Source organism: Tinamus guttatus, unplaced genomic scaffold, assembly GCF_059628265.1.
Source record: "Tinamus guttatus ecotype Peru unplaced genomic scaffold, ASM5962826v1 Tinamus_guttatus_pri_ptg000655l, whole genome shotgun sequence".
Lineage (NCBI taxonomy): Eukaryota > Metazoa > Chordata > Aves > Tinamiformes > Tinamidae > Tinamus > Tinamus guttatus.
In genome coordinates, this window is record NW_028289189.1 from 508,413 (window position 1) to 522,368 (window position 13,956).

The window sequence follows — 13,956 nt, forward strand, 5'->3', positions numbered from 1 at the left end:
CTCTGAAACCGTCGCAGGTAACGCGGGGTCTGCGGCGCTGCCTCCGGTGTCCGGATCTTGGTGTGACCCTGTGGGGGTGACAAACCTGCAACGGGGTGACGCGTCGAAGGAGGACGCCTGAAAAACGGCCCCGGGGACCGCGAAGGGCCTCCATCCCCTGCGCCTAACGGAGGGGATTAAAGGGATGTCCCAAAAGGAAGCAGACGGGAAGGGAGCAGGCGGGTGTTAAAACCGAGCCCAGGGGCAGCCAGGAGGCCTTTTCCATCCTCCCCGCGCCCGTCGGAGACACCTCCTCCAAAATCCGGTTTTCCTGGGGGAATCCAGGCAATCGCCAGCATGGCGTTAAGGGAAATCCCACGGCAAGGACACTGGGAAACAGCCCGGGGCAGAACGCAGACAACGTCTTGACTTTGCCTTGTCCCCGTCTGCTTGGCAGACAAACTCACCTCGCTTTTCATGCAAACCAAAGCCATCAATCTGTTCTCCATAGAAACTACCCTTTGGCTAGCACTACGCTCAGGCAAGGTTTGTTTTCTTTATCTCCTTAAAGTCCTTGGACTTAAAGGCCACGGGGCAGAGGCAGGACAAGCTCAGAGAGACTCAGCTTTGGAACTGAGCCTCAACCGGGAGGCTGAGCAGTGCCAGGGGCCTCCAGGCCTAGGTATTTTCACGAGATTTCCTCCCGAACTTGGTGCTCAGAGGCTGGGCAAACACAGGCTGGAATTTGGACACGTTTGAAACTCAGTTTGGGAGCAGAGTGCTGTGTGAAGAGCCAAAATGCAAAGTCCTCGGCGTGAGGAATCCTTCCTATTCCCCCCGACTGAAATTCTGAAATTCAGACAAAAGAGGCAAAACCCAGCGACGCCGACCACGTGCGACAGAGCAAACCTGGACCTCACTGATTTTCTTTCCTAGGCTGAGATCACAGCAACATGCAGAGTATTTCAATATGCTAACGAGCTGCAGGCTTTTTGGCAAGCCCATGTAAGAAAAATAAAACTATTCTAATTAAAAATAATAATAAAAAGGGAGGCCATTCTAAAGGTCAACAGCAGAAGGGTTGGGGTGGGAAGGGGCCGCGCGAGACCATCCAGCCCTCGGAGCATCTCCGAGGACGGCAGCTCCGCAGCCGGATCCAGGTCCTGCTGCTCCCAGGGAAGAGGTTTTTCCTCTTGCTCAGACGGAGCTTCCTGCGTTTCTGCTCACGCCGCTTGTCCCTCATCCTGTCCCGGGCAGCTGGCAGAGCCCGTCCCCTTCACACACTGCCACCATTTGGGAAAATTCCCCCTCACGCTTCCCTTCTCCAGCCCCAGCTGTCTCCGCCTGGCCTCATATGAGAGCTCCAGGCCCTAGATCATCTCATTCCGTGAGGGAGCAGGTGCCCTCGTGGCCAAGAAGGCCAATGGGATCCTGAGGTGCATTAAGAAGAGCATCTCCAGCAGGTCGAGGGAGGGGATCCTGCCCCTCTACTCAGCCCTGGTGAGGCCACATCTGGAGTATTGTGTCCAGTTCTGGGCTCCACAGGACAAGAGGGATGTGGAGCTGCTGGAGAGAGTCCAGCACAGGGCTACAAGGATGATCAGGGGCCTGGAACATCTGCCCTATGAGGAGAGGCTGAGGGAGCTGGGCCTGTTCAGCTGGAGAAGAGAAGGCTGAGAGGGGACCTGAGCAGTGTCTATAAGTACCTCAAGGGAGGCAGTGAGGAGGATGGGGCTGGTCTCTTTTCAGTGGTGGCACTGACAGAATTAGAGGAAATGGCCACAAACTGAAGCACCAAAATTTCCAGAGGAACTTAAGGAAACAATTCTTACCAGTGAGGGTGCCAGAGCACTGGAACAGGCTGCCCAGAGAGGTTGTGGAGTCTCCTTCTCTGGAGATCTTCAAACCCGCTTGGATGCAGTCCTGTGCCACGTGCTCTAGGTGACCCTGCATGTGCAGGGGGTTGGACTAGATGATCCCTAGGGGTCCCTTCCAACCTTGAGCATTCTGTGATTCTATGATTCAGCTCTTAAATCATCCTCAGTCTTTATACTGAAGTCACTTAGCAGAACGTGCACTTGTTTATGGGTTTTCCTGTCCTTCCTTGCCTTTTGGAACACCAGCAGTTGCCACCTGCTCCGAGAGGCCAACAGCACTTTGTGAGCATCCTGTGCAGCACTAATGCAACCAGATTGATCTGTTGCTCCTCACCAGCAGCTCTCCAGAGAGCAGGGCTGCTCGGGAGGCACCCGCCGTTCATTAGAGGGCCCAGGAACCCCAAGTGGGTCACGTTCCTGCAGCCCAGGATGTGTGTGGGGATGGCGGGCTGTAATTACAACGTCCCTGCACGAGGAGCACCTACCTGCGCGCGCTGCTCGGCACCCGTGCAGGCCGGGACGCGGACAGGACGCTGATGCAAGCGAGGTGAGGCAACCCTCAACGAGCACGCGTGGCCTGAGCGCAAATACAGTGTCGTGTCATTATTGCAGCCATTATTTAAAGCCTTCCGAGCCAGATTGCGGGGTCAGGGACCAGGCTGCAGGCTGCACGGAGACCGGTCTCAGTTCCCTCCTTTGGGTCCGTGTGAGGTCTCGTCCCAGGCTGTTTTGCCCAGAGTTAACCAAAACGTTCAATATTGGCATAAACTGGATGGATTCGGGGAGGACTGCGTGACACAAACCCATCTCAGCGTCACTACGAGGTGGCACAGGCAGCACCTACAGCTCCTCTCACTAAAACCAGATTAACATGGACCACTTTGCGGTATTTTAAAACACAGCTTCCACCTGGAAAACAAAAAATGCTGTTTTAACATGGAAGTGTTGATACCAGGTTGATTCCTCTGCTCCACGGTAACAAGCAGCTGCTCTGCCGAGAAGGGTGTTTGCTCCCGGTTTCCGCAGGATTCCAGCCTTGGCTCACGGAGCGGCTCTGCTGCGGGTCCGTGCGACTCCACGCGAAGCCCCGGCCCCTCCGGAGCACCCGGATCATGGGCAATTCCTTCCCGTAAATGTCCCATCTGGCAGCGGTTTGGATTTTAGCATTGAGGAAGGGCTGCAGGGAGGATCCTGGGAGCAACAAAGTTTTGTTTTTCACTTTTCTGTGTTTGGGAAATATACGGCTGGGAAGTTTCTTAATGAGGTATTTCAAAATTTACAGTTTACCGGCGATAATTAGGAACATTCGCAGACAGAATACAAAGGACGAGCTGCATTTTATATCACCTAAAACCCCCTGCATTAAGTGAAGAATAGTTCACTAGCCTGACATGCCAGAAAGACTTTCCACTATAACAGCAGCTTAGACAGAGACACATCAGGTTGCCTTGTCTATGGCAGAAGATACGGAACAACACGGTTATTCCCAGCACTTCCCTGCCCAGTTTGGTTAGGTTATCCCTACGGACACCCTGGAGGCAGGGGTGTCCCTGGAGCTTTTCCAGGCCTCCGTCATCCCGAGCGGAGCTGCTGAAGCCCCGGGTTCAACCGCCAGCAGGATGTTCAGCCGGACAGGCAGCACGTTCCCATTAGCATCCGTGGGCACGGAGTAATTGTCCCTGTTTACACCTGATGCAGGTTAAACACGGGGCAGCTGCACTATGGTTCCAACTGCGACTGCACCTGGTTTTACCAAGGGGGGAGAGATGGGCAGCTAAAAATAAAGAAATCACACAGGCCTGAAGATTAGAGGAGTCAGCGCCAAGCCCCGCGACTGAGCACAGCGTTAGCCAAGAGGGGACTTTGAACCCAAACACTTGTTTTTTTTTTTTTTCTTCTAACGCAGAAAATTCAAAGCTCGGTGGAGAAAGAGGCCTAAGTTTATTTGGAGCCTTCCAGAGTTAACAGGCCAGCAAAGGAACCCGTGTGAACTATCACGCGGAGCCGTGGTTATTCGCAGGGACGCTCGTGTACGGGGGACACAGAGACAACCACAACTGTGGGAAACGAGACACATCCACACGGGAGATGAGGAATAACTAGAAATATTGCTGCAAATATAACTATTTTTTTCAGTCTTGTCTTAATATAAAGCAAATCTAAAACTTTTCAGGCTTGCATTGTCTGTTTTGCATCCTATTAATATTGTTTTCAAATACTTTATGTTGTTTACTTGCATAACAAGCTGAGCAAGATAAATTCAACCATGAACTAAAGGAGTAACCACGCTGTTGGCTAAGGATAATGTTTTAGCTGTTGTTTAGGCCAGGAGCTCCTTGATCCCCAAGCAAAAGGTGACCAGACCCTCCACAGCAGTGTATAATCACAGGAAATTAAGAGGAGGGAATGCAATCCCACAGAGTCAATAATGCTCTGGAATAATCTGGAAATGGATGCTTTTAAGCTAGGAAAGGTGAGGAAGCAGTAGCTGCCATCATAAATTGAGGATCACGGATGTAAATGGCAGATTTGGGGAGTTTAGATCCCCAGCCGGTCTGCATCGCCGGGACACTTTACAGATTAACCTTCAGAGAACAGAACAACCAACCAACCGACCAAAAAATAGAAAAGGAAGGAATAGATCTGTGCAAACTCATTCAAGGCACAGAGTTTAAATGCAGATGAGATAAAGATGCTGTGTGAGGTGCTGCTCAGCTTTACGCTGCTGGCTGACATCCAAAGCCCTCCTGTTACTAGCAGGGTTCATACCACCTTTATCTGCTGTTTTCCACATGGAATAAATGAACGAGTCACTGAAATGAGACAAATCACACACTAAGCTTAACTCCCCACGCACAGCTCAAACCTAGTGAAAAAGATGCACACGAAAAACAAACAAAATAAATAAATATGAAGTGCAGAATGCATTTCCTTTGCAGCAAAGGCTCGGTGGAGCTTTGATGAGACTGCCTGCAAACACTGGAGATTACTCACACCTTCCCTCCAGTCCTGCTCGTTTTGGAAGAGGTTCCTGCATTCCTGGAGCGCAGTATCCCTGCTACAGGGATAAAGACTGGAAATGAGCAGCACAGGCTTCAGGCAGAGCTGCAGTTCAAACCGGCATCACTCCTGCCTGCTCGGAGGCAATGGGCACAATTACATAGCAGAGAAGTCACACGAGTGACGGTGACACGCAAGGCTCCCGGGGCACGCGACAGAGCAGAGCTGTTCACACACACGAGCGCTTCAGATCGGGCGAATTTTCCTTTCAGCCTTCAGTGACACAGGGACTTCTTTTATCGCCTCCAGTTTAATCTGCATTGAGTCTCCTAGGAAAATGGCTCTCCTGCCTAAAGCCGCTGTCGTGACGAGCTCCGTCAGCAGCTCGATGCTCTCGGAGCGTCCGTGCCGGTGGGAACGGGGAGCTGCCCTCGTCCCATGGACTCCCTGCCCTCGTCCCATGGACTCCCTGCCCTCGTCCCATGGACTCGCAGCCTCCTTCAGCCCGGGAGCAGCCTGGCCCCGGCCCAGAGCACCAAGCACAAAACCATGACTAAGCAGGACAAAAACGATACAAAATAGACCCTGGCCAACAAGGCTTATTATAGGTTTAATATTCCTAAAAATAGCCCCCTGTGCAAGTTAGTCAGCATCCTTCCTTCCTCGGGCTTTGGGAAAGCTCAGGTTTCTGCTGGAGATGAAGAACACCTGGATGTGCAGCCTGAGAGGATCCTGCAGTCAGCAGCAACGTCAGAGAAAACATCTTGGCCAATGTTTTCTTTGGCCGGTGATGCTAAAAGCACGAAAGTGAACAAAATAATTAGTGAAGCTGCCCCACGGTCAAGCTTTTCCTACTGCATGGACCTCTTCCAGCCAGTGCAAGGCAGAAAATACCAGGGAGAAGAAATTTGCCAAGTGTTTAGTAAGTAAATGTACAAGGTCATGTCACTGCACTCAAAGGTAAAGCTCCAAAGACAGAGGCAGCGGTGGGGGAGCACTGCAAGACTACTGACTTGAGAAATACAGTTCCACCTAAGAAATACCACAGGTGCTTTAGCTATATCCTATTTTTCCAAACCAGAAGCTGCTGTGAGCTACCCAAAGGGCGCCTGCATATGTTTTTGTGCTCATCTGCTTTGCTATTCCTATCCCAGCGCTGGCTTTGGGACAGCTTTCCACAGAGCATCCCGCACCGGCACCGCACACCCTCAGCGGGCTGGTTTTCAAATTCCCCATTCAAAGCCAACACGGCACCCGCCGTCCTCAGCAGTTTCAGCTACCCGACGTTTCTCGGCTGACATGGGAATAGTTTCCCCGGGCTGGTCCTGGCACGGATACAGATCCAGCTTGGTGGCAGATTGGGGAGGCAGCAGCTCGCGGTTAATCGGCTTTGGCTTCACCAGGAGTTGTAGCTGGGGCTGAACGAAAAACACTCCGAAGGCAGCGAGCGCATCCAAGAGCTGCGGAGGTCGAAGCCGCTGGATTTTAAACACGGCGGGAGCGCAGCGAGGAGCAGGGATCCCACACGCGCCGTCCCCGAGCTGCTTTGGGGCGTCCACTTCTTTTTGTTAGCTCCATAAAAACCTCAACATCCTCCGAGCGGGCACCTGGGTGTTTTATGACCTCCTGCACACACGTGATTCACAGCGATGCTGCTTTCTCGCCCACACCCTGCCAATACACCTCGAAATACACCGGTAATACACCGAGAAGACAATATCCAAGAACAGCAAATGAGAGGAGCATAAATACAACGAGGACATCCCGACCCGCAGGGACACGACCCGCACCCAGCACATCTTCCCCACGCTCATTCTTTTTACCTCCCGGTATTTTTAAACCATTCTGCTGCTGCAGGAAGCTTTACGACAAATATTCTTTGAGTGGATGTGTTTTCTCTTTAAGTGGATATATAATTCAGCACTTACAGGTCAAAAGGGAAACTCCTGCTGCTCTTCAATACATGCAGTTGCTCATCAGCACTCAAATGAGCCTATTTGGTAAACAAATTACTTGCAGCTCTGCCCACCTCCAAAGCCTGCAGTTTTGTGTCAGTGACCTGCAAGCTTTTCACTACTAGTTTGTATTTTACTATTACTCAAGATATTATTCACATATGTACTTGGAAATGAAGCCAAACGCTGGTTTGTCTGAATAATCCTGTCTGCAATGGAACTGGAGGGAAGTTCCTGGTAAAGGAAAGAGAGGAATTCAGCTGGATTTGGAAGGGGATTCAGAATGCAGGGGATCAGGAAGCACAACCCGGGTGAGGAGGGCAGGCACACGCGGCCACCAGGTCCCTGCATGCTGTGGTTCAGTGTCCCACCCCCTCTCTGCGTGGCCACCACATCCATCGAGCTGGCTTTCATAATGGCATGAGTCAAAGGAAATAAACAGCAAGAGTGAAAACAATAATTACCTCCGCTGTCCCGGGCCTCCAATTAATGGGGGTATCTAAAATAAAATGAGACATCCTTGCGCAAGGGCTCTGCAGCTTGTGCTCCTGTTCTGCCACCCAGGAGCCGGCCCTGCCCGGGCAGCCGGATGCCACATCCATGATCCAGCGTCGGCCGCTCCGGACGGCGCTTCCCGGGGAAGCCGTTCCGGGGAGCCCGGATCGGCGCGGGAGCAGCCAAGGAGGGACCTCACTGCTAATACAGCCGCACTGCTGCCGGGATAACCACTTCTCACCCACCTCACACCAAATTAATGGCAAAAACTGCCACAGCTGCTGCTCCGAAGGCCTCGCTGCACATGTGCAGCAAGGAGCAGGAAATATCCCTTTCCTGGGGTTTCTGCTTGTATTTCAGGTTGAAATTGCGGTTTGCCAGGGCCAGCATCTCCACCGTTGCCCAACTTGCTCCTTCTCCTCAAGGAGTCTACTCACAAGAGATAATTCCATTTGGACAGAAAGAACCAAAGGATGTTGGCCCTTCTCTGACAAAAAAAAAGCCATTTCCTATTTAACCGTTCCTAGTCATTCTACAGCTGAGCTCGGGTATTTTTAGCTCATCTAACCTGTCTTTTCCTTCCAAATCTAGCTGAATTCCTCTTTTCTTCACCAATGTGAAGCACAGGACCACCACAGTGGCTGCACTGTCACCTCTCCCATTGCATTAAGTTTTCAACAATCCATTTATACACAAAAGTAGGATCTTACTATGCATCTGCCAACCGAATGTCACTGCTCTGTGAAATGCTGGCTTCGAAAACACTGCACATAAGCGTGGCACGAAATAACACCAAAATAAAATAAGAAATGAGGGGAGAAAACAAGTGTATGGTAAAGACACCAACTTCAGAAGGAAAAAAAAAATAATAATAAAAGGAAGGTATTGCCATTGTTTCTTACTACTTGTGAGCCATGTTGTTAGATACCTGCCAAAGAAAACTGGTTTGATTCAGCTGTACCAGGTAATGACTTCGCTCTGTCAGACCAGCAGCAGTTTCTCTTGTCTCCTCCTGCTATAAAACAAAATGCCACTTCAAGAAAAATACCCATTTTTGCAAGTTTCTGGGATGCAAAGAGTTACCAAGAGTCCCTGTCTGCTTTGTTTGTGCCCATCTGTTTACACAACCTCCAGGGCTTGAAATAACAAAGGCCTCCCCAGAAAGGAGCACAGGGGCAGCCTGCAAAGGGAACAAAGACAAATCCCAAGGAATCCACCCGGAATCCGGGATCCTGGAATAGGGAAAGAGTATTTGAGATGGACCTGGCATCCGGGATCCTGGAATATGGAAAGAATATTTGAGACGGGAACCAAGCAGATTCGGGTATGGGATTAGGGTAACTGAGATTATTCAGTTCAGCTTTCAGAACACAGACAGGATTAATTACTAGAAGGCAACTGGATTTTGAGGCATTTTTCCGTGTATTGGTTTTCTTTCAGCTCGAGGAGACTTTGTTTTGTGCTGCAAATGTTCAGAACCTGCCGCCCAGCCGGCCCAACAGCCCAGAAGGCCCCAAAGGCCCCATTTGCCCCCAAATCACTGCTGGATTCGAGGAGTCGGTGCAAGCACCTTTGCTGATGGGGCAAGAACACGGCAAAGAAGGGCTGGAGCAACGGCACGACTTTGTCCCCAGTGACGCACGGGGCCAAACGAACCAAATTGATGAGAATCTGGAAGGGGAGCAGGCTCTGAACGCCTAGAACACAACCCAAAGCACCAAAAGACGGTACCCGCTCCTCTCCTCCCTTTTTCCCTGTAGTTCATCAGGTATCAACCCATCAGGTACCAGAAGAAGCAAAGAAACCCCCAGTACAACTCAGCGCTGCGACATTCCAGGACACATTTCACACCGAAATCAATACTGCAGAAAATCAGGACTAAATCCGGGCAGTGTTTCCCTTTTTTGTTTGCTTTGTGACAGCAAGTGGTTATTTTCTCTGCGGTGGCCACACCTCCTCGAAAGGGACCTATTTAGAGCACGCGAGCTCCTTCAGTCATTTGAAATAAAAAGCTCCATTATTGCTGCAATAGCTGCCTGCCTATACACACATAAGCACCGAAAATCCATAGGAAAAACCCTATTTTATTCTGGAAGAAGCGCTTATTAAACTCAAGCAAGATTCACCCAGCAATGGGGGAGAAATCTGTTTATGTAGCTTGGGGAAAGACAACAAACTAAGGCTGAATAACTGAACCAAGCATCCCCTCACGAATTCACCTGTTGTTTAAAGTCTGAGACGCATGTAATACACATATAATAGTCATAATTCTGCATCCTGGTACTTTTTCCCCCCAGGAGGAGGCCCTAGCCATATAAAGGCCCTACTTACCCCTTGTCACCCAGGCAAATCTGCAGGTGCCGAGCAGGGCTCCGTGGGAGGAGGACTCGGCACCGAGCGCTCCATCCAGGGCTGTCTTCGCTGATACTCAACAACTCCGAATAGCAGCTTCCAGTCTCGACATATTTTTGCATAATCGTCCTTATGTCACATTCAACATGAACTATTACACTACGAGGCACGTTCTTGTCAACGAGCAGAAATTTTACTTTGAAGGCAGCCGCGTTACAAGCTGGTTTCTACAGAGAGCATCGCTGAACTTGCACCCTTATTTCCCCCTTCCAAAGCTAATCTGTTTAAAACATGAATATACTATTATATTTCCGAGCAAAAAAAGAAACCCTCACTAGAAAAGAATACATTAAAAGCAGACATACACAGCGTAATGAAACAAAACCTATCCTTGCCAAGATATATAGGTGAGTGGGTCAGAGATACCCGGCATTATGGCTAAGAAAAGCACATCAGTGTCTCCACATCCTTAGTTTACTAACAAAAATATATCCCAGACCAGTCTAGGGTTTAAAGGCATTGCTTATAGCTCAAAATAAGCAAGCCTTCCTATAACGATGACTTCCTGCACAAATATAGAGAAAAAACACAGCAGCAACAGAAGAGGGCTTTTTTTGGATGCTAGGTGTTAATTTAGATCTCAAGAATTCGGAGAATTTTCACTGTTTTCAACTTGTCCATTTTTAACTATAGGAAGAGGGTAACATACAATTCCAGGAAGGAAAAAAAAATCCAGGAGAAAAAATGAGACTTCCCCATTCTGCTCTTCAACAAATGGGGTTAATCTTGTTTCGGTCTAACCCTGGATCAACAGTTCACCCACACGGGCACGAATTCTGGTATTTCGAGACAAAGGATCAGCAAAAAAGGTCACTGCAGCACGGGCCCAGGTTTCCCCATAGCAGATCAGCACCGGGGTGGTTTTATTCTCCAATCTGCACAACAAGCCACTCCGCAGCAATAAAAAAGGAAAAACAACATCCCCGCTGTCCAGATATTCCGTGCGCCCAGGAATGGGCCGGAATGGTAAAAACAACCACGGCGGATGAGGCGCTTCCCGCACGAGGCCTCCGACGGCCGAGCTGCCGGGTCGGATGCAGCCCCAAACGCAGGGACCCGCGGAGACCCGCGGTCGGGAACGGGTTTCCCAGGGGGATGAAATCGCTCCGCGGGCAACTGGAAAATCGGTGCTTCCTGCAGCTTCCTCAGGCAGGTGCCCGTGGAATTCGGCACCGACCCTCTCCATGCGCAGGGAACGGCCGTTACCGTGAATCGATATTTCCCTTCGACGGCCGCTCCGGCCCCGCGCTCCGGGCAGGGCCTCCCGTCCCCCCTTGCTGCTCTCGCATCCCAGGGATGGGATTTCCCCCCGGAACGGCTGCTCCAACAATGCGGAGCCCGAGGCCTCCCTGGCTCCGGAGGCCGCTTTGTGCCGCGGCCTTTGAATAGACCCTATTGTTCATCCCCCCACCCGGCCCCTTCCGTCCGCTCCAGCCCCCATCTTCCCACGGGCAAAAATCATTCCCGGTTCAGGCCCCCTTCCCGAGCCACCCCCAGGATCTAGCGGGACTCCTGGGGGGGCTGAGGGGGGATTTTCCGCTCTTCCTCCCTTCTTTTCCAGGGTTTTTTCGCACATCTCTTGACCGCGCAGCGCAGCACGTGAGCGGCCCCCCCGGCAAGTTCGGACGGGACACGGAGGCGCACGGAACTGCGGGGGGGCGACACGGCGACAGCGCCCGGGTCACACACGGAGGCGGCCGCAGCCCCCCCTGCACCCGGTCCCTCGGGGGGGCCCTCGCCGCGCTCCCCACAGCGGGCAGGGGGCCGCGGCCTGCTCCTCCCTCCCCGCCCCGGTGGCCGCGTCCCGGCCGGGCCGGCGGCGGCCTCACCTCAAAGCGGCTCTTGGTGACGCCGTTCATGTCCCTGCGCATGGCGGGGCCGCCGGGGGGGGGGAAGCGGCTCCGCGGCCTCCGCCCGCCGCGGCGGCTGCTGCGGCCTCAACTTCAACCCAAAACAAAAACACTCCGCACCTGCCAGCAACGCGCGCGCTCATTGGCTGGCCGCGCCGCGGGGGGGGGGGGGGGGCGGCGCGCCGCAGCGGCGGGAGGGACGGGGGGGGGGTCGTGTCGGTACCTCCCCCCCCCCCCCCCCCACCGGGGCCTCGCGCCGCCCGCTCCCCCCCCCCCCGCGCTGCACGCACCTACCCCGCAGGCCGCCGCGCCCATCGCGCCGGGAACGGGAACGGGGCGGGGGGGGGAACGGGGAGAGGGGAGGGGCGCCGCAGCGGGCACCGGGGGGTGGGGGGGGGGCAGGGTCCTCCCCCTGCGCGGTATATCCGGGGTGGGGGCGGGGGGGGGTCGTGTCTGCGCCCCTTCCCCGTGACGCTGCGTGAGGCGCGTCCGCCCCGCCCCGCCCCCTCCCCCCGGTGCAACGGGGAGCCCCCACCCCCCTATACCGCGGAGGGGGGGGGAGGAGGAGGGGAGAGGCCCCCCCCTCCTCTCCGCGCCCTTTCCGGCCGACGCCGGCCAATCACGCGCGCGGGGGCTCGGTGACGTCATTCTCGCGGGAAAATCAAGCGTGGAAGGGCCGATTCCCGGGACGGGGATCCGGGACGCGCGGGGCGCCGCTTCCCGCGGCCGCTCCGGGACACGCGGGGCGCCGCTTCCCGGAGCCGCTCGGGGACGGGGATCCGGGACACCGGGGGCGCCGCTTCCCGCGGCCGCTCCGGGACGGGGATCCGGGACACCGGGGGCGCCGCTTCCCTGCTCCACGCGCTGCCGCCTTTTCCAGGGATGCGAACGTCCGCCGGCTCCACGCAAAGTCGGCTCTAGGGAAGCAGAGGGGCTCCCAGGAAACAGAAGACCTCTTTACCAAAGAGATTTATTTGCATGTAAATAAACATGTTCTTTGCAATATTTCCAAAAAAGTTGAAAGTACACTCTACATCAAAAAAGAATGAAAAAAGTAGCTGGAATTATTTACATGGTTGCCCACAAAAAAAGCAAATTTCAAGACACGTATTTACATAATGACCATTTAGGAAAGAACCATTTTCTTTTAATCTCAATTCCTCTACCTGAGATTAAAAGGTTTGGCTTTTTTATTTTGTTTACACATTTATCTTTCCAATACTGAAAGATGTAAAATATCGTAGAGAATAAGCAAAAATATTTTAAAAATAAAACATTTGTAAGAGACCAAGCATTCACATGTAAAATGTGTTATATCGACAGGTGTACCTCATCTCTGATCAATGCAATAGAAGCATCATGCAACCGTTGCCTGGCTCTGATATATCTTTTTCTCACATGATATAAAACGAATGGGGTACAAAGGGGATAGGGTACAGTGCATCAAAATGGATCAAAAAGCTTATTACCTGCTATGACCACAGTTCAGGACTCAGTTTCTCTTGTAGCACTTGGTGTCACAGAGGCTTAGAGAGGATGAGACTTTGTTCCCTGTACTTCTGTAGGTGTTCGTGATGCCCACCTTTTGCAGGAGAAATTTAGAATATTGAACTTTGGTCTTGGGCAAGCAGAGAAGGAAACATGTTCAGCTCTTTCATTTAAAATGCATTTACGTGTTAATTACGAAGCTGAACAGTATTCACTTTTTAACTTTTAATGTATGTTTTTCATATTGGCAAAACACCACTCCGATTAATGACACGTATCCAGCAAAGCATTCCTTGAAATCCCCAGTCCTGATCCACCTTTGTAAGAGCGCTGCTTTGGAAGGCTGCTTATGCCTTCACACGACCCAGAACAGTTCAACGGGCCCTTCCAAAACAAAGCAACTTAAAATGAGAGGGACAGGATTAAAACAGATGACAACCTGTTGGAGGCTGAACAGGTATTTCCGAGATGCAGCCGCTGTAGCAGGGTCTCAAGATAAAGTCATCTGGTGTTGTATTTCTTACATCCTCTTCACAGACACCCCACAGTCATACGATTCTGATGCTGCATAAGATAATGTCATTTGCTCCAGGTTTAGGCTTTATTTACTTCTTTTCTGCCATCTCAGCACACGAAGATGGGAACGTTTGTGAGAGGGAAGCTATTGTACGCAGGCCACTGGGAGCATAGGATGAAGGTTGGAAAATACAAGAGCTCCCCAAAGTTTGGGGTGGATTTGGAGAATTTCATGGCTCCTGCACTGCACAGGAATACTGGAATTCAGCTGAACACTGGCAGATGGTGTGAAAAATCCCTACAATTAATTGAACAGTTGCTGTCTTGCTATGGCTTGTAAGAGCCAGAGAAGAAACTGCTTGTCTGGAGTGGTACTGGGGTCAG

At 52.1% G+C, this 13,956-nt stretch overlaps 2 protein-coding genes across 2 annotated transcripts in view; one reads left to right on the top strand and one right to left on the bottom strand.

The window, feature by feature from the left end:
• FBXL20 (F-box and leucine rich repeat protein 20) overlaps positions 1-11,604 on the bottom strand; it is a 28,737-nt gene extending 17,133 nt beyond the window's left edge. Inside the window, exon 1 of the mRNA XM_088536303.1 lies at positions 11,548-11,604. Coding sequence (XP_088392429.1) covers positions 11,548-11,589 — 42 coding nt within the window. The 5' untranslated portion in view covers positions 11,590-11,604. The remainder of the gene's footprint in view (positions 1-11,547) is intronic.
• Positions 1-13,956, top strand: part of PSMB3 (proteasome 20S subunit beta 3) — a 226,566-nt gene that overhangs the window by 155,745 nt on the left and 56,865 nt on the right. The gene's annotated exons all lie outside the window — the stretch shown is intronic.